Source organism: Balaenoptera musculus, chromosome 17, assembly GCF_009873245.2.
Source record: "Balaenoptera musculus isolate JJ_BM4_2016_0621 chromosome 17, mBalMus1.pri.v3, whole genome shotgun sequence".
Lineage (NCBI taxonomy): Eukaryota > Metazoa > Chordata > Mammalia > Artiodactyla > Balaenopteridae > Balaenoptera > Balaenoptera musculus.
The window spans coordinates 47,519,261-47,539,047 of NC_045801.1; the positions used below are offsets into that span (position 1 = coordinate 47,519,261).

At 34.9% G+C, this 19,787-nt stretch overlaps 1 protein-coding gene across 2 annotated transcripts in view; it reads left to right on the forward strand.

The window, feature by feature from the left end:
- NBN (nibrin) overlaps positions 1–19,787 on the forward strand; it is a 48,681-nt gene that overhangs the window by 12,042 nt on the left and 16,852 nt on the right. For both annotated transcript variants that reach the window (XM_036830741.1, XM_036830740.1), the window contains exons 6-10: positions 792–909; positions 1,527–1,720; positions 7,030–7,127; positions 12,193–12,322; positions 14,078–14,353. In XM_036830741.1, the coding sequence (XP_036686636.1) occupies positions 792–909; positions 1,527–1,720; positions 7,030–7,127; positions 12,193–12,322; positions 14,078–14,353 (816 nt within the window). The remainder of the gene's footprint in view (positions 1–791; positions 910–1,526; positions 1,721–7,029; positions 7,128–12,192; positions 12,323–14,077; positions 14,354–19,787) is intronic.

The window sequence follows — 19,787 nt, forward strand, 5'->3', positions numbered from 1 at the left end:
AGATAGAGAAACTAAAAGTCTGGTCAGTTATGAATAGCTGTAACAAAAGATCTAGTTATATAGAAAGTTGAAACTATGGACTGAATTATCTGTTGATTTTACTTCTCTATTTTCTTCTTTTCCCTAATCTCTGTGGATTATTAAGATGTGTTTATAGTGTTACATTAAAGAGCTAAAAGACTGTGTTTTTAAATCTTTGGGAATTTTATTTAAACTGACAAAATGTAGGTTTTAGAATTCCCTGAGCTTCTCCAAAGAGATTTGTAACAAAACACTTATAGCAGTAGTTCATAGAATTACAATATGAACATTATTACTAATATTTACTGGTTCCTAAGCAAGCACAACATGCTAATAGAATTTGATCTTTAATGGTTGATGTTTCAACCATTCGGATTTTTTTTTTTTTTTGGTTTTGGTTTTGGTTTTACTTTTTTAAAAACTTTTTAATTACTTTTTCTCTCTCAACCATTTGTAATTTACATAAGTTGTTTGATTCATATATATTTAATTGTATCTTGTTATGATTGTCTACTTTTGCATTATATAGTTTTAGAAAATAAAGAAGAATTCTGCTGTTCTGTGTGGCATCTGTCACCATATTTCTAGAAAAAGTGTTTAGGCACTTTCGGTCCTTACGTCCCAGATAAAACTCTTAATTTTTTAATAATATAACGGTATTATAGAAATTAAGCCTTTCTAGTGTCTAGATTGCCATTCTATTTACAAATTTAATGTTACACATACAGTGTAGTGTATATTTAGAATGTACTTTATTTTATTTTTTATAGTTTTTACCCACCTATTGATGAACCAGTTATTGGAAGTAAAAATATTGATCTGTCAGGACGACAGGAAAGAAAACAGATCTTCAAAGGGAAAACATTTGTCTTTCTAAATGCCAAACAGGTAATGTTGTAAGCTAAATTTTTGTAAAGAAAATGTTATAAACTAGGATAAATTATTACTGTTGTCAATAGTTGTTAATGCACTTCCTTTTGAGATTTTGTGTAGAAGTGTGAAGTGAAATAAAAAACTACCCAGGCACCAGAACTTTCCCAGCGTTCATGTATATGACTGTGGCATTTCTTAATATCTCTTAATTGGCTTATTAATTAAGTTTATATAAATACGTACAAGGAGGAGACCAAAAACTTTGGTTTAAGTGCTAACTTGTTCAGTTAGTAAGCAGCTGTTGAATGTCTTCTGTGTGCTGAAATGAGAGTTCCAGGAGTTAATGTTACAAGTGGAAAAATCATGCAAGTAAACCCACAGTTACAGTACTGTGTGAAGAGGAGCTGTAGATGATGTAAGGATTCCAGGGCTGCAGTGGTACCTGGTGAACTAGGGATTTTCTCAAGAGTGGAAGCTCAGATTGTCCTCTCAGGAAGTATTATAAAATCAATTCTTCTTCAATTCTGCTTATATTTTACTTCCCAAATCAAATTCTTATAATTTTAAGAATGTATTCAAGACATTAATTATGGCTATTTCATTACTTTTTTTCTTTTTCTTTCCATTTTTAGCATAAAAAATTAAGTGCAGCAGTTGTATTTGGAGGAGGAGACACTAGGTTGATAACGGAAGACAATGAAGAAGAAGATAGTTTCTTTTCAGCTCCTGGAACTTGTGTTGTTGATGTAGGAATAACAGATTCACAGACCTTAATTCCTGACTCTCAGAAAAAATGGATTCATTCCATTATGGATATACTGCAGAGGTACAGAATTATTCTTATTAGTTAAAAAAAAACAGGGCAGGTAGGTGATTTTATATGTAACTTTTTTTGCACTCCACATAATAATGTAAAGGTATATACAAGAATTATTGTACCAGACATTACATGAAATTTCTAAAAATCTTATATTTGTATTTGTATGGAAATATGTATGGAAATATGTTAATATAAATGTTTCAGACATTACATGAAATTTCTAAAAATCTTAAAAAAAAAAAAAAAGAATTATTGTAAAGATTTTATTGTGTATGGTACTTGGAAATTTATTGTGACTTAGTATGCTAGAAATAGAATATATTTATCCATGACAGTTTTATCTCAATATTTATTTTCTGCCGCTTTTTTGTTACTTTAATAGAATTTGCAGAATATACCTCTCTTAATAAAGCAGTATTTGTTTTTCTCTAGAATATGTAGTTGAGTAAGTTAAAACTCAAATGTAAAATTGTTCTGAAATAGCCTCAAGCTGGAATGTATTTTTCCCTTGATTATTACCCATTGAAAATTTGTATAAAAATTAGGCTATTATGGCTATATAGGCTGTTATGGGAAAGCAGGAAAGAAAGTATCAAGTATCCTAGAATAGTGTTTGTAGTGTGGAGGGGCGGCAGTTTGAAAGCACTAAAGCAAGGATTTTTTTCCTGGACTCTTTACTGGTGTTAATAATCTTAGCATTTTTGAAGCACAAAGTAAAAAAGTCAGCATTGGCAGTCCGTTGACTGAATTTCTATTCACCTAGTGAAAAATAGTTAGGGCTGGGACTTCGCTGGTGGTCCAGTGGCTAAGACTCCGCGCCCCCAGTTCAGGGGGCCTGGGTTCGATCCCCGTTGAGGGAACTAGATCCCACATGTCACAACTAAAAGACTCCGCATGCTGCAACTAAAGATCCTGCGTGCTGCGACTAGAAGATCCTGCACGCCACAACTAAGACCCAGCGTGGCGAAATAAATAAATAAATATTTTAAAAAATAGTTAGGGCCTAGGGTATTTATATGTCTAAAAAGTCCATACAAATAAGCTCTCCACAGTATTCATTTTTCCTGACCCAGGAGTCTTTCTGACCATGAAGATTGCTTTTTTTTTAAATGGGTTTGCCAAAGTAAAAAGTAAAATTTCAGTCATGTGTCCCATAAATATTTTGCATAAAGGAGATGTGTTAACTACTGTGAAAAAGAAAATATTTGTTTAACAAAAATACCATCTTACTACTACAACCAAAATATACTGTGATTCTATTGTGTTTTAGGCACTGGGAATATAATGGTTAACAAGATAGCTATGGACCCTGCCACCACTGGAGCTTACTGTCTAGAGGAAAAGACAGATAAAGACAAGTAAACAGATAACTACAAATGTGTATAAGAAAACAGAATAACAGGGCAGAGGGGAGAAGTTTATTTTAAATAGAGAAGGCTTCTTTCAGGCAGTATTTTACTTATGACCAGTTTACCAGTCTTTAAAAGCCATGCTGAACAATAGCAATAATAGCTTACTTACATAATACTGTATACTGTAGCAGGTCCTGTTCTAAGAGTTCTACATATATTAAGACATTTAATCCTCATACAATCATGTGTATTTTTACTGTTATGGTCCCCATTGTGCAGAGAGGGCAAAAGGGGATTTGAGTAGAACACAGGGAGCGAGCAGAGGAGCCAGGATGTGAACGCATGCAGTCTGGTTCCAGAGTCCATGCTCTTTACCATTACATCTTGCTGCCTTGCTGGAGTGAGAGGTTGCTCAAAGGCTGGTAACTTGATCATGAGATGACATTTTGTTCTGTAGTCTCTGGCTCCTGTTTCAATTTGTTCTTGGAGAGAGGACAATTTTACAGTTTGAGAAAGACTATCACTTAAAATAACACCTGTCCATTTAGTCCAAGCCATTGATAGCAATTGAAGGTACAGTTATATCAAACCAGTAAAGTCAGCTATTGACTGAATTTCAAACAATAGGGCAACATTGGGATTGGTTAGTGCCATGGCGCTACTGATTAGTTGTCAGAAGTGGGTATAGGATATCAGTGATTAAAATTAAATATCTCTGAAAAAGATTAGATGTCTAGGGGAACAATATAACCCTGATTTTTGTTCTTGCTGAGATATTTTCCCAATGTCTTAGCCCATATTTGGGACCTCTTCCTGTTACTCATTTAATTATTTTCTCTTTATCCTCTCCTCCTGTGCCTTATCCTCTTCTCACCTGTTCCACAGCTTTGCATAAAATTGAATGAATCATAATCTTTGGATCATGATACACTGTCATCACTGAACTATAAATAATACACATTCGTTTTGTTCACTAATTATTTAATTAGTTATTTTAAATAAATTTTTATTATTGTAAACTGCTACTGAGATTATCTTTGTATGTTTCCTGTTGGTACTTGTGCAGGATTTTCTTTGGGATATATTACCGCATTACTAGGGTTAGAACACTCAACAGTATCAAACTGTTTTCCACTTTATACTCCCACCCACGGTATATAAGAGATTAAGTTAGATGCACATCATTTTCAACAGTCGGTATTTTCAGACTATCATTTTTGCCAATTTAATGGATATATAATCATATCTTGTGATTTTGATTTGTATTTCCCTGATCACCAGTGATGGTTAACATTTCTTCAAAAGTTTATTAGATGTTAATTTTTCCATCTTTGTGAAATACATGTCTCTTGCCCAGTTTTCTATTGGGCTAATTGTATTCTTTTTTTGTTTTAAATACAGATTTCCCCTGTTTTATGTGTTCTTGTGTGTGTAGTGTACATGTGTGTATTTAGTTCTATATAATTTTATTACATGTGTAGGTTCGTGTATTCACCATAGTTAAGATACAGAACAGTTCCATCACCACAAGAATCCCTCATGTTGTTCTTTTATAACCACACACCCCTCCCTACCTCCCCCTCCCTGTCCCTAAACTTTGGCAACCACTAATTTCTTCTTCATTTCTAAAATTTATTATTAAAAAAGTGATATATAAATGAAATCATACAGCATGTAACCTTTTAGAATTTTTTTTTTCACTCACCATAATTCCTCAGAGATTCATCTAGGTTTTCTGTATGAGTAGTTCATCCTTTTTTATTGCTGAGTAGTGTTTCATGGTATGGATAACCATGGTATGGATATTGTCTCTTTAATTACATTTTCTAGTTTACTGTTGATATATAGAAATTCAGCTGACATTGATATTAATCTCATATCCCACCACCTTGTTGGACTCCCCTTGTATTTCTAATACTTTATAGTCTTTTTTTGTATAAACCATATCATCTGTAAATAATATTTCTCTCCTCCTTTTTAATCCTTTATGCCTCTGGTACTGCTCTCTCTCTTTTATTCTCTCTCTTGGTTTTGGACCAACTGGGACATCCAAAGCTGCTGGATAGAAGTGGTGATAGTAGCCACATTTATCTCACTATTGACTTTAAAAGTAATGCTTCCAGTATTTCCCCATTTAAGATGATGTATGTCTGTATAACATGATTATTAAATGTGTATTTTGTTTTATATAGCCAATCTTTGTAACTAATTTTCATGATATAATGTATGTATAGTTTCAAAAGTATTAGTAGGGTAGTAAAATATCAATTTTGAATTGCCTGAAATACAAGTAGGTGTGTGTGATCACTTGATGATAACACTTTTTAAAATCTTTTTTTGTGTGTTATTATAAATTCACTTAGAGTTCAAGTCTAAGTTAAACTAATACATACAAAACAATGAATGTTAAGCATTTGAAAAATACCTTTTAAACTACTACAGCCACTTAAAATACATATACATATGTATATTTTACATATTCTGTAGTATGGATATACTATGGTTTGTTGAGTCATCCATCCATTGAAGGACGTCTGCATTTTTCCAGCTTTTGTTACAAATAAAGCTGATATGAACATTCATGTACAGGTTTCTTTGTGAACATAAGTGTTCATTTCTCTGGAATAAATGCCCAAGAGTGCAGTTTCTGGATTGTATGGTTATTGCATATTTGTGTGCCTTTTTTTTTAATTTGTAGGAGCTTTTTATATATTCTTGACATTAATCCTTTTTTCACTTTTATGTGATTACATAAAAGATTGCAGAATCTGTTACCACTTTGTAAATTATCTTTTTATTGTGTTGATGAATGAAAGCCCTTAATTTTAATATCCTAAAATTTAAAAATCTTTCATAGTTAGTGCTTTTTGTATTTTGTTTAAGAAATCTTTTTCTACTCATAGATCAAGAAGATATTCACCTATATTTTTTACTAATTTTTACTAGTATTTTGATATTTTGTTTTTGAAATTTATTTTTGATCTATCTGGAATTGATTCTGTTTTATACCAAGGGACGTTACATGCATGGGAATGTTTTTGGCCTTCTTTTCCATTGAGCAATATGTCTCTTCTTATACTAATACCACGTTTACTACATTGTCTTAATTACTATAACAGTTTAAGTCCTCATATCTAGTAGGACAAATATTTTCTTTCTGCTCTTCTTCAGAAGCATCCTGGCTATTCTTGGCTTTTTATTTTTCCATATACATTTTAGAATCATCTTTTTAAAAACTTAACAGAAAAACAAATGTTAAGCATTTGAAAATGACCTGTTAAGGTACTACAACCACTTAAAATATCTCTACAATAAGTATTAAAAGTAGTTTTAAAGCTCTTAAAATTTGAGGTGTAGTTTCTATATAGCATTATTAAGTTATATTAAATTATGTTTGTTTGATAAAATCAGTCATTATTCACATTACAGAATAACAGAAGATAGGTTCACCATAAGATTCCTTTAATAAGAAGATTCATTAATACATGTAAATTTGGTAAAATGATTTGATTTACTAACATACGTATAGATGTAGCTTATTTCTAGTTCTTTGTACTTTTCTCCCTCCTTATCCTTCTCCCCTCTTTTTCTCTCTTTTAAGTTTTATCTTAGGATTCTAGTAATCATAGATTTGCTTTAAAAAATCTATTTTATTGCTTCATCTGGGTATTACTATTATTCTGAAAATTATAGAGTTTTAGAACTGGAAGGATCTGTATCCTTTACTCTAGACCTTTATTTTACAGATGAAATAACTGAATTACTAAAAGGTGGTGAACTTGCCCAATGTAACATTGCTCCAGTGAATAAGCTAGTACTATAGGTATTTGCAATTCTCTCTGTACCATAAAATTGTGATATCACTTTGGGGGGGCGGGAAAAGATAGATTCAGTTTGACATCATCTTAATAAAAGTTGTTAGTTTTAATATATCATCATACTTAAACTATTTTATTCTAACAGGCAGGGTCTTAGACCTATTCCTGAAGCAGAAATTGGATTGGCAGTTATTTTCATTACTACAGAGAATTACTGTGATCCTCAGGGCCAGCCCAGTACAGGTAATTAAAATACTATTTTATTGATTCTTTAGCAACTTTATTGTGTAAATTGATGATTGGCTGTATGTGCATTATTTTTAAAAATATTTATTTATTTATTTGGCTGCATCGGGTCTTAGTTGTGGCACGCGGGATCTTTGTTGCAGCATGCGGGCTCCTCTCTAGTTGTAACGTATGGGCTCTAGAGCGCACGGGCTTTGTTGCCCCGCAGCACGTGGGATCTTAGTTCCCCAACCAGGTATCGAACCCACGTCCCCTGCATTGGAAGGCAGATTCTTAACTACTGGACCACCAGGGAAGTTCCTGTATGTACATTATACTTGCCAGGGGTGACCATCTTCACCGTCTTTTAAAAGTCATGTGTTTATCTGTTCATTTATTCATTTGATAAATATTTGTGGCTGCCAAGTACTAGGCACAGTTGTAAGTACTGAAGATACAGTGGTGAATAAAGTAAACAAGATACCTGTTATTGTGAACTTTATATTCTAAAAGTCAGGATTCAGACAGTTAACAAGCAAACAAACACATCTGATAAGTTCTGTTAAGGCCAAGTACAAAGAGAAAGCTAAAACAAGATGATGTGATAGTGACTGGGAGCAGGCTATTTTAGATCGGTAGTCAGGGACAGTCTCACTTAAGATGTCATATTTGAGCCTCACATGTCCTGAGTGATGAGAAAAGGCAGCCATGGGAGGATATGGATAGCAGAATTCCAGGTAGAAGGAACAGATCAAAATCGTGTCTGTGTGGAGAATGGATTCCAGGGGTCCAAAATGGAAGTGGGGATATGAGTAGAAGCTGTTGTGGAGGTCCAGGTGAGAGAGAGCCTAGTGCCTTGGACCATGGTGGTAGTAGTAGAGATGCAGAAACGCAAATAAATTCAGGCCAAATTTTGGAACTAGACCCAGCACATCTTGCCCGTGGAGGATTTAGAAACAACTCCTAATCTTTTGGCATGAGTAGCTGGTTGGGTGGTGATGCCATTTACAGAGATGAAGAATACCTATTATAATCATCTCAGTGTTGACTATCACAAAAGCCAGTTTACTCAGGGCAGCTATTACCCCTTGGTTTTTTAAAACTCATTCCCCTACTTTTCTTGACAAGCTGATGTTGCCATCAAGAAGATGGTTCATTTATTCTTTCCTTCTCGCTTCTTTACCTTAGATATTTTTACGTTTATTCTTCCTTGTAACTTTTCTTTGTCTAGCTATGTGTGCATCCATTTGGTATTTCTTTATACATTTATTTGCCTCCTAAGTTCTTTTTATAGCTATTTGTCAGCAGTTATTGGACTTTGGCTAAAAGACGAGTTAGGACAGCACTACCTAATTATACACTCCAGGGGGTATCATTTACATTGTAGCCCACTGAATGGCACCTATAGAATTGGACAGCGTACCTCCTGATTAGTAATTATAGCTGCTGTCTCTTGAGTTTGTGGAGACTGAAGTATGTGCTTTACACAAGGCATTACAATTTAATCTGCAAAACAATCCTTTTAAGATAGATGACATTGTTTGCATTTTACAGATGAGGGAACTGATGTACAGAGAGGTTAAGAAATTAGCCAGAGGTCACATAGCAAATAATTTGATTCAAACTGACTCTTTAAGTCAAAGCTTTTATGATATTATTATACTGCTATTATGATTGATGGTGTGGGGGTTACTGGGAGCAGATGTAAAAGGATAAACAGACTAGTACTTGGATTTTATGATCTGGTTAAGAATGTTTATTCACCTGATATCTGTACACTTTTCCATGAGTACACTACATATGTTTCTGTCTATACATGGGTAACCTTCAAATACAGTTTTAAGAGCTTGTGAAGTTTCCATAATAATTGTGATATGGTGAATGTTTCCTCAAAATTCATGACTAACATTCTCAGAATTTATCCTTAGAGTCAGAAGTTAAAGACCAACTCTTCAACCTCTCTTAGAGAGAAAACTACTTTGATGTGGATACCAAAAGTGAGCCATATTCCTATAGAAGCTGTCCATTAGAAAGCTCCACAACCCTTTAGAAATAGCATGTACTGTAGATACTATTTTGTTGATTGTGTATTTCTGTTCTGTTACAGAAAAAAATAAAACGCTATGTGTAATTTCAGACTTTAACAACACAACAAAAAATATGTAAAAATAAACAATCATTGGGTCTATGTGAGTATCTCCCCTTGTCCCAGGTCCCTGTTTGGAACAGCTGTCCTCTGTTCTCTTTTAGAAAACTAGTCTCAATTAGATATGTGCTTCAGAAACATTTTTTTCAAATTCAAATTCACATTCTCTGTATTCCAGGATATTCTGGGATGCAGCCAAGGCATCAGATTTTTTTGGTTTCTTTTGCTTGATTTTAACCTGTTTGTCATAGAAACTAGGGAAGGACTGAACTAGAGAGGAGCCTTCTTTTATATAAATGGAGGAGGCACTCAGACTATAAATTTAAGTCATTTTTTACTCATACAAGACTTGAAATTCTTCCTCTGCAGCTTCTGCTCAAGAGGTCTGCTACCATCCCTTCTCACAGCCACTGCCCTATTTAACCCTCCATGTCTTTATTTCCTGAGGGCTGTTCTAACTGCCCTCATTAAGGTCCTGCCTCCATATTCATCTCTACAGTTAATATTTCACTTTGCCACTAGAATCACCTTCCCTTCTCCTAAAAACTTTTACTAGTTCTCATTATCTATAGAATAAATCCCTAAGCCCTTTGTCTAGACTTTCGAGCCTTCAACAGTTTAGCTGTAGCCTATCTCTTCCCATCCTCATCTTTTTTTAATATACTTCCCTACAGAATACATATGCCATATTCTTTTATGTGCCATACTTCTTGACCTTGCTCATCATGGTCCTTGTTCCTAGAATGCTAGCACTGCTTTTCAAAATCTGACTCCTTCCACAAATGCTCACCTCTTACGTGAAGTTTTTCTAGGTTTTTTCCTCTTCCATAACTCTTCTCCAAGTCAGGTTAATTATTCTGTTTTTTTATACCCCAGTAACTTTTTTTTTTTGCCTTCCAGTTAGAATTTTTTCCTACTTTGAAACATAACCAGTTGTTTCCATGCCTCTTTCAGCCACTAGACTGATTATAAACTCTTACTAATTTTGGATTCTCTGACATCACCAAGCCCAATACTTGTTTGTAGTTGGTATGAATATTTGCTTAATTGAACTAAGTTATTGGTACACAAGATTATCTTTGCTAGGGTGGAGCAACAAAGTTTTATCATCCACTGTTAGAAATGTATTTATGGCCAGAAGGTCCTTAAAGATCATCTAATCTTTCTATTAAAAGGTGAGAGACCTCAAGGCTGAGAAAAGTTAAGGTCCCATACATAAAACAGCCAAGACAATCCTAAAATTGGGGTTTTGTGACTGCTAGACCAGCACCTTTTCTATTGTGTTATTTCATATGGAAACAAGGTCATAAGGAATTGATTAAAAATCTACATTATAATTAGTAGTATTATTTCTTGCTCATATTCATAGGTAGGTCTGTGTGGGTTCCAAGTCATAGACATCAGACTTAACAAACAATTTTAGAACACGGCTAGTTTTGGGGGGAACAGTGAATGCATGTCTTCTTTCCTCCCTTTTTCTCCTTTGTTTCCTGCTTTCCTTCCATATTCATTCATTTATCTTTCAACAAGTATTTATTGAACATTGTTATATGCCTTTAATTACTTTAAACACTTGGAATAAAGAGGTGAGCAGAGTAGAGCAAATCCCTACCCTCCTGGTATTTTAGCAAGGAGAATATTATAAATAATCTTATTGACAGACATTAGTTATTCTGCATCATTAGATTCAGCTTATAAGTATTTCTTTTAATGGTTATATACACATTTGTAATTATTATTTTTTGCAAACTGTGCAAGCTAAGATGAATTTTAGGGATATGTATGTATAAGGAAATGCCAGTGAGCTAAGGTGGTCATATAAGGAGAGTGGCAGAAGTAAGTTAAATACCTGAATTTGGAATCAGTAATAAACATTTATTAAACACATCCTGTGTCATGAGGAGCTAACAGAGTGGTAATTTAGCTTTGATACTTAGTAAATGTCAACTTAAAATTTTTTTTCAGTTAATTTAATTCTGTTAACTTATTTATATCCATTATATACCAAACGTTGCTCAGAGATTAGAGATACAGAAATGAGCAAGACTCAGTCCCTGTTCTCAAGGAGGTTCCAAGTCTAATAAGAGAAAGTAACAAGTAAACAAGTACGGTATAAAGTGATGATAACAGCTAACACTTGCGTAGTCCTTATTATGTTCCAAGCATTTTTCTAAGTGCTATCCATATATCAGTTCACTTTGCCCTTAAAACAATATGTGAGGAAGAAACAACATGTAATTATCCTCATTTCATAGATGAGGAAACTAAGGCATAGAGAGGTTAAGTAATACAGGTCACACAGGTAGTGTTAAAAAGTTAGTAAGAGTGTGTTAACAGTTAGTAGAGTGATGTAAAGGGTGGTATGGGATCCAAAATGAGGGGCATCTAATTCAATGTGGGAGGTTCAAGAGAAGTATTCCAGAAGAGTGGCACTTGAATTAAATTGCTATTCTGGTATATAAAATGATGAAGTAATCATTATGGTTTTCTGGAGTAGCCAAAAAATTTATGTCTAAAACTGTTCATCTCTTCTTTTCAAATAGTGTATTCCTTCTAAAAATTAAATTCACATTGATTTTGATTTGTGTAGACAGTAGAGTAGATATACTTTCTGTGGGGGAGAAATTTTAATTTTTTGGTCTCCTGACTAAAGCATAATTTGAATTAGGATTTAAGTTGAGTTTATTTTTATTTAAGTTGATAATAGTTTAATATGAAGGATTTGATGTAGCTTTAAAATGATTTGGTTCAGATAAGCCCATCACAGATGCCAACAGGCTGCTGCTTATAGGCTGTTTTGTTAAGTATTTGACTGGAGACAACTGTATGCTATAGTTAATTCTCTCAACATGGCACAGTCCTAACAATTCTAAGTGACCAAATGTCCATCTTGTGTCTAGCAGTTGTGATTCTTTCTTTCACTTCTGTGATTTACAGGATTGAAGACAACAACTCCAGGTCCAGGCCTTTCCCAAGTCTTACCAGCCAATGAAAACTTAATTCCAGGTGCCCCAGTGAATACTACAACATATGTAGCTGACACACAATCAGAGCAAGGAGATACATGGTAAAGCTTCATTGTTAACGAACTATTGTTATTATTCTATCAATAAATTAATAGTATATTCAAGAAGTAGAGTCAATGCCTGTATCAAGTCATCTCTTGGGAGATAAAGAATTGGGAGTGTGGGATGCCAGGCAAAATAATATTTTGGACAGGGTTTAGCAGACTTTTTATAAAGCACTAGAGGGACTTCCCTGGTGGCGCAGTGGTTAAGAATCTGCCTGCCAATGCAGGGGACATGGGTTCGAGCCCTGGTCCGGGAAGATCCCACATGCCGCAGAGCAACTAAACCCGGGTGCCACAACTACTGGGCCTGCGCTCTAGAGCCCACAAGCCACAACTACTGAGCCCATGTGCTGCAACTACTGAAGCCCGCACACCTAGCGCCCATACTCCAAAACGAGAAGCCACCACAGTGAGAAGCCTGCACACCGCAAGAAGAGTAGCCCCTGCTCGCCGCAACTAAAGAAAGCCCATGCGCAGCAACAAAGACCCAACACAGCCAAAAATAAATAAATAAAAATGAAGCTCTACAGAGTAAATATTTTTGGGTCTGTGGGCCACTGATCTCTGTCACAGCTACTCAACTCTGCCATTGTAGGATTAAAGCAGCCATAGACAACATGTAAATGAATGAGTGTGGCTGTGCTCCAATAAAACTTAATTTACAAAAACAAGTAACAGGCCAGATGTGTCCTGCAAGCTGTAGTTTGCCAACTCCTGAAAATGATAAAGTTTTTTTTTTTTATTCCTTGCACATGTACATGGTAGACTACAAAGAATTATACTGTTTTATTTGTGACTGGTGAAATAAGTTTGAGATAAATTTGTTTCTATTATATGGTGTTGCCTGTATGTGAACATTACTTATAGTTTTGGAGATACTTTATATGTGTGTACCTGGCTATCTAAATAATCAATATTTGTTCATAAAGGTAGTTTTTTTAGTGGTTCTCTATTTGAAGAGGGTTTTTTAAAATAGTTTTTTGGATTTTTTTTTTTTTTTTATATTTAAATTTTCACTATACCTATGTTTTGTATTGAGATAATAACTTTTAAAAGACAAACTACAAATTTTTTTAAAAGAGAACTTTTAATATAACTTTTAAAAGAGAAACTTAATTTTTTAAAAGTCAGTTGAATGACAACTTTGGGGTTTTTGGTGAAATAAGAAGAGCAAAAGTAGTATATATTCAACCATACATTGTAGAACTGTGTGTTTGTGTGTGTGTGTGTTTAAAATATTTTTCTGATGATCTAGAGTTCTACTCTAGAGTTCTATTCTAGAGACTGCCATCTGGTTGGAATATAACCATATCAGTTCATCAAAAGTGATCTGAATACCCCATTATATTTGAAATTGGAATGATAGCTTATTCTTTTCATAAATTTCCAGTTTTTATTAATTTTTTTACATGGAAATAATTTTAAAATTTTAAACAAAGCAAAAATCACTTCGGTATATGACCTGGTTTAATTTATAATAGGATACTAGGTTGTTATTCCATGTGTGTTTGGCAGTTTTTTATAGAGCATTCCTGACAGTATGTGCTATAGGGGACGAAGAAGAGAAAGATATCATGTCTTCAGGGAGGTTTGATGACAAAGGAGCTACTTTCTTGGGATAGTAAAATATATTCACTAAACTACTGTCTCAAGATAACTATATTACGTTCGTACTACTTAAAGGACTTTGTTTCTGGATAAAAATTGCTATAAACGTGATTGTTTACCTTGCATTCTTTTCTTTTGCTGCAGTATGAATTTGAGTGAAAGGCCAAAAGAAATCAAAATCTTCGGAATGGAACAAAAATTCAGAATACCTTCACAAGAATCATCCACTGTGAAGGAACCCCACAAAGTAAACTCTAATAATAATAATATAGTATCAAATACTCTTGTTAGTATGAAAATCCCAAACTATCAGCTTTCACCAACTAAATTCCCAGGTGTAAATAAAAGTGGAGATCGGGCTTCTCAGAATCAGCAAACCAACTCCATCAAAAACTACTTTCAGCCATCTACCAAAAAAAGGTATAATTTTTAATAATACTGCTCTGTGTGTCTAAAAATACTAATATTTGTTATACGATTGTAGAATGGTACTAAGTCCATGTTCTGCTTAAGTATGCCTCTGTGGAAAGCTGTGGCCCTTTGAGCTTATTCCCTCTCAGAAATGTCCAAGTCTCTTTCTTCACTAAGGTCATTAGATACATTTTCCCTCAACTTTTTCCTTCTGTTGTTTAATTTGCTGTACTTCTCTTGAAGAAGAGGTTTCCCACACCTCAGTTTTTTTGACCTACCTATTTCCCTTGGTCATGTCTCTCATTTCCTCTAGGACCATGCTTCATCAATTATTCTTAATTTCTAGCATCTTTTTTTTTTTTTTTTAATTTTATTTATTAATTTTATTTATGGCTGTGTTGGGTCTTCGTTTCTGTGCGAGGGCTTTCTCTAGTTGCAGCAAGCGGGGGCCACTCTTCATCGTGGTGCGCGGGCCTCTCACTATCATGGCCTCTCTTGTTGTGGAGCACAGGCTCCAGACGCGCAGGCTCAGTAGCTGTGGCTCACGGGCCCAGTTGCTCTGCGGCATGTGGGATCTTCCCAGACCAGGGCTCGAACCCGTGTCCCCTGCATTGGCAGGCAGATTCTCAACCACTGCGCCACCAGGGAAGCCCCAATTTCTAGCATCTTTAATATCTTCTTCTAGGTCCTTTTCTTCTGTGTTCAAAGACTCTATCTCATTTTTAGTTTTTAAAACCTTCCCTTGACTTGATTTGTTCCTCTAGCTACTGCCCTTTATCTTTTACAATCACTGTTAAACTTCTCATAAAGAGGAGATTATCGTTATTATTCCCGTTTCTGTATGAAATATTTCTTAACTCTCAATATTTCATCTTGACATGACATCCTTGAAAGTAATCGACACAAGTTGCCACCTCTTGTGGCCTTTTGGTAACACTCAACTCTTGAACCTTTGTTCTCCTTCTGGTCTCTTCTTGACTTTTGTGGTAGTGTCCTATCCTGGGGGGTTTTTTTGCCTCTCTGACTTTCTCCTTTGCTCCCTTTGAGGACTTCTTTTCATCCTGCTATGTATATTGTACTTCAGGTTACAGATGATCAGTATATTTGGTCCTGGCTTATTCTTTAAGCATCACTTCTACTTTCCCACAGAAATCTCCTGCTTTTTCCCCTAATCATAGGCCTAAAACTTTCTCCCCTGTCACTGCCTTGTATATATATTTTTGTTAGTAATTTACTTTGTCAAAATCTTTGACTGTTTCTCCTCTGCCTCCCCAAACCAGTAGTGCTGATTCTTATTTTCCTTGTCTTATAAATTCCTCTGTTTCCATCTGTTTGTGTTGCTAGCTCTCTGGTTCAAACGCTGATCTTTTAAATTATTACAAAAAACTTCTTTTTTTTTTTTTTTTAATGTCTGAAACCTTTATATTAACATATTTCCATACAAATAACCCAATGAAAGTTTAGTATTAGTTGTTTTGTTTGTTTTTTTATACTGCAGGTTCTTATTAGGCATCAGTTTCATACACATCAGTGTATACATGTCAATCCCAATTGCCCAATCCAGCACACCACCATCCCCACCTCACCGCAGTTTTCCCCCCTTGGTGTCCATATGACCATTCTCTACATTTGTGTCTCAACTTCTGCCCTGCAAACTGGCTCATCTGTACCATTTTTCTAGGTTCCGCATACATGCATTAATATACGATATTTGTTTTTCTCTTTCTGACTTACTTCACTCTGTATGACAGTCTCTAGATCCATCCATGTCTCAACAAATGACTCAATTTCGTTCCTTTTTATGGCTGAGTAATATTCCATTGTATATATGTACCACAACTTCTTTATCCATTCGTCTGTTGATGGGCATTTAGGTTGCTTCCATGACCTGGCTATTGTAAATAGTGCTGCAATGAACATTCGGGTGCATGTGTCTTTTGAATTACGGTTTTCTCTGGGTATATGCCCAGTAGTGGGATTGCTGGGTCATATGGTAATTCTATTTTTAGTTTTTTAAGGAACCTCCATACTGTTCTCCATAGTGGCTGTATCAATTTACATTCCCACCAACAGTGCAAGAGGGTTCCCTTTTCTCCACACCCTCTCCAGCATTTGTTGTTTGTAGATTTTCTGATGATGCCCATTCTAACAGGAGTGAGGTGATACCTCATTGTAGTTTTGATTTGCATTTCTCTAATAATTAGTGTTGTTGAGCATCTTTTCATGTGCTTCGTGGCCATCTGTATGTCTTCTTTGGAGAAATGTCTATTTAGGTCTTCTGCCCATTTTTGGATTGGGGTGTTTGTTTCTTTGATATTGAGCTGAATGAGCTGTTTATATATTTTGGAGATTAATCCTTTGTCCGTTGATTCATTTGCAAATATTTTCTCCCATTCTGAGGGTTGTCTTTTCGTCTTGTTTATGGTTTCCTTTGCTGTGCAAAAGCTTTGAAGTTTCATTAGGTCCCATTTGTTTATTTTTGTTTTTATTTCCATTACTCTAGGAGGTGGATCAAAAAAGATCTTGCTGTGATTTATGTCAAAGAGTGTTCTTCCTATGTTTTCCTCTAAGAGTTTTATAGTGTCCAGTCTTATATTTAGGTCTCTAATCCATTTTGAGTTTATTTTTGTGTATGGTGTTAGGGAGTATTCTAATTTCATTCTTTTACATGTAGCTGTCCAGTTTTCCCAGCACCACTTATTGAAGAGACTGTCTTTTCTCCATTGTATATCTTTGCCTCCTTTGTCATAGATTAGTTGACCATAGGTGCGTGGGTTAATCTCTGGGCTTTCTATCTTGTTCCATTGATCTATGTTTCTGTTTTTGTGCCAGTACCATACTGTCTTGATTACTGTAGCTTTGTAGTATAGTCTGAAGTCTGGGAGTCTGATTCCTCCAGCTCCATTTTTTTCCCTCAAGACTGCTTTGGCTATTCGGGGTCTTTTGTGTCTCCATACAAATTTTAAGATGATTTGTTCTAGCTCCGTAAAAAATGCCATTGGTAATTTGATAGGGATTGCATTGAATCTGTAGATTGCTTTGGGTAGTATACTCATTTTCACAATGTTGATTCTTCCAATCCAAGAACATGGTATATCTCTCCATCTGTTGGTATCATCTTTAATTTCTTTCATCAGTGTCTTATAGTTTTCTGCATACAGGTCTTTCGTCTCCCTAGGTAGGTTTATTCCTAGGTATTTTATTCTTTTTGTTGCAATGGTAAATGGGAGTGTTTCCATAATTTCTCTTTCAGATTTTTCATCATTAGTGTATAGGAATGCAAGAGATTTCTGTGCATTAATTTTGTATCCTGCAACTTTACCATATTCATTAATCAGCTCTAGCAGTTTTCTGGTGGCAGTTTTAGGATTCTCTATGTATAGTATCATGTCATCCGCAAACAGTGACAGTTTTACTTCTTCTTTTCCAATTTGTATTCCTTTTATTTCTTTTTCTTCTCTGATTGCCGTGGCTAGGACTTCCAGAACTATGTTGAATAATAGTGGTGAGAGTGGACATCCTTGTCTCGTTCCTGATCTTAGAGGAAATGCTTTCAGTTTTTCACCATTGAGAATGATGTTTGCTGTGGGTTTGTCATATATGGCCTTTATTATGTTGAGGTAGGTTCCCTCTATGCCCACTTTCTGGAGAGTTTTTATCAGAAATGGGTGTTGAATTTTGTCAAAAGCTTTTTCTGCATCTATTGAGATGATCATATGGTTTTTATTCTTCAATTTGTTAATATGGTGTATCACATTGATTGATTTGCGTATATTGAAGAATCCTTGCATCCCTGGGATAAATCCCACTTGATCGTGGTGTATGATCCTTTTAATGTGTTGCTGGATTCTGTTTGCTAGTATTTTGTTGAGGATTTTTGCATCTATATTCATCAGTGATATTGGTCTGTAATTTTCTTTTTTTGTAGTGTCTTTGTCTGGTTTTGGTATCAGGGTGATGGTGGCCTCATAGAATGAGTTTGGGAGTGTTCCTTCCTCTGCAATTTTTTGGAAGAGTTTGAGAAGGATGGGTGTTAGCTCTTCTCTAAATGTTTGATAGAATTCACCTGTGAAGCCATCTGGTCCTGGACTTTTGTTTGTTGGAAGATTTTTAATCACAGTTTCAATTTCATTACTTGTGATTGGTCTGTTCATATTTTCTGTTTCTTCCTGATTCAGTCTGGGAAGGTTATACCTTTCTAAGAATTTGTGCATTTCTTCCAGGTTGTCCATTTTATTGGCATAAAGTTGCTTGTAGTAGTCTCTTAGGATGCTTTGTATTTCTGTGGTGTCTGTTGTAACTTCTCCTTTTTCATTTCTGATTTTATTGATTTGAGTCCTCTCCCTCTTTTTCTTGATGAGTCTGGCTAATGGCTTATCAATTTTGTTTATCTTCTCAAAGAACCAACTTTTAGTTTTATTGATCTTTGCTATTGTTTTCTTTGTTTCTATTTCATTTATTTCTGCTCTGATCTTTATGATTTCTTTCCTTCTGCTAACTTTGGGTTTTGTTTGTTCTTCTTTCTCTAGTTTCTTTAGGTGTAAGGTTAGATTGTTTACTTGAGATTTTTCTTGTTTCTTTAGGTAGGCTTGTATAGCTATAAACTTCCCTCTTAGAACCGCTTTTGCTGCATCCCATAGGTTTTGGGTCGTCGTGTTTTCATTGTCATTTGTCTCTAGGTATTTTTTGATTTCCTCTTTGATTTCTTCAGTGATCTCTTGGTTATTTAGTAACGTATTGTTTAGCCTCCATGTGTTTGTCCTTTTTACGTTTTTTTTCCCTGTAATTCATTTCTAATCTCATAGCGTTGTGGTCAGAAAAGATGCTTGATATGATTTCAATTTTCTTAAATTTACTGAGGCTTGATTTGTGACCCAAGATGTGATCTATCCTGGAGAATGTTCCGTGCGCACTTGAGAAGAACGTGTAATCTGCTGTTTTTGGATGGAATGTCCTATATATATCAATTAAATCTATCTGGTCTATTGTGTCATTTAAAGCTTCTGTTTCCTTATTTATTTTCATTTTGGATGATCTGTCCATTGGTGTAAGTGAGGTGTTAAAGTCCCCCACTATTATTGTGTTACTGTCGATTTCCTCTTTTATAGCTGTTAGCAGTTGCCTTATGTATTGAGGTGCTCCTATGTTGGGTGCATATATATTTATAATTGTTATATCTTCTTCTTGGATTGATCCCTGGATCATTATGTAGTGTCCTTCCTTGTCTCTTGTAACATTCTTTATTTTAAAGTCTATTTTATCTGATATGAGTATAGCTACTCCAGCTTTCTTTTGATTTCCATTTGCATGGAATATCTTTTTCCATCCCCTCACTTTCAGTCTGTATGTGTCCCTAGGTCTAAAGTGGGTCTCTTGTAGACAGCATATATATGGGTCTTGTTTTTGTATCCATTCAGCCAGTCTATGTCTTTTGGTTGGGGCA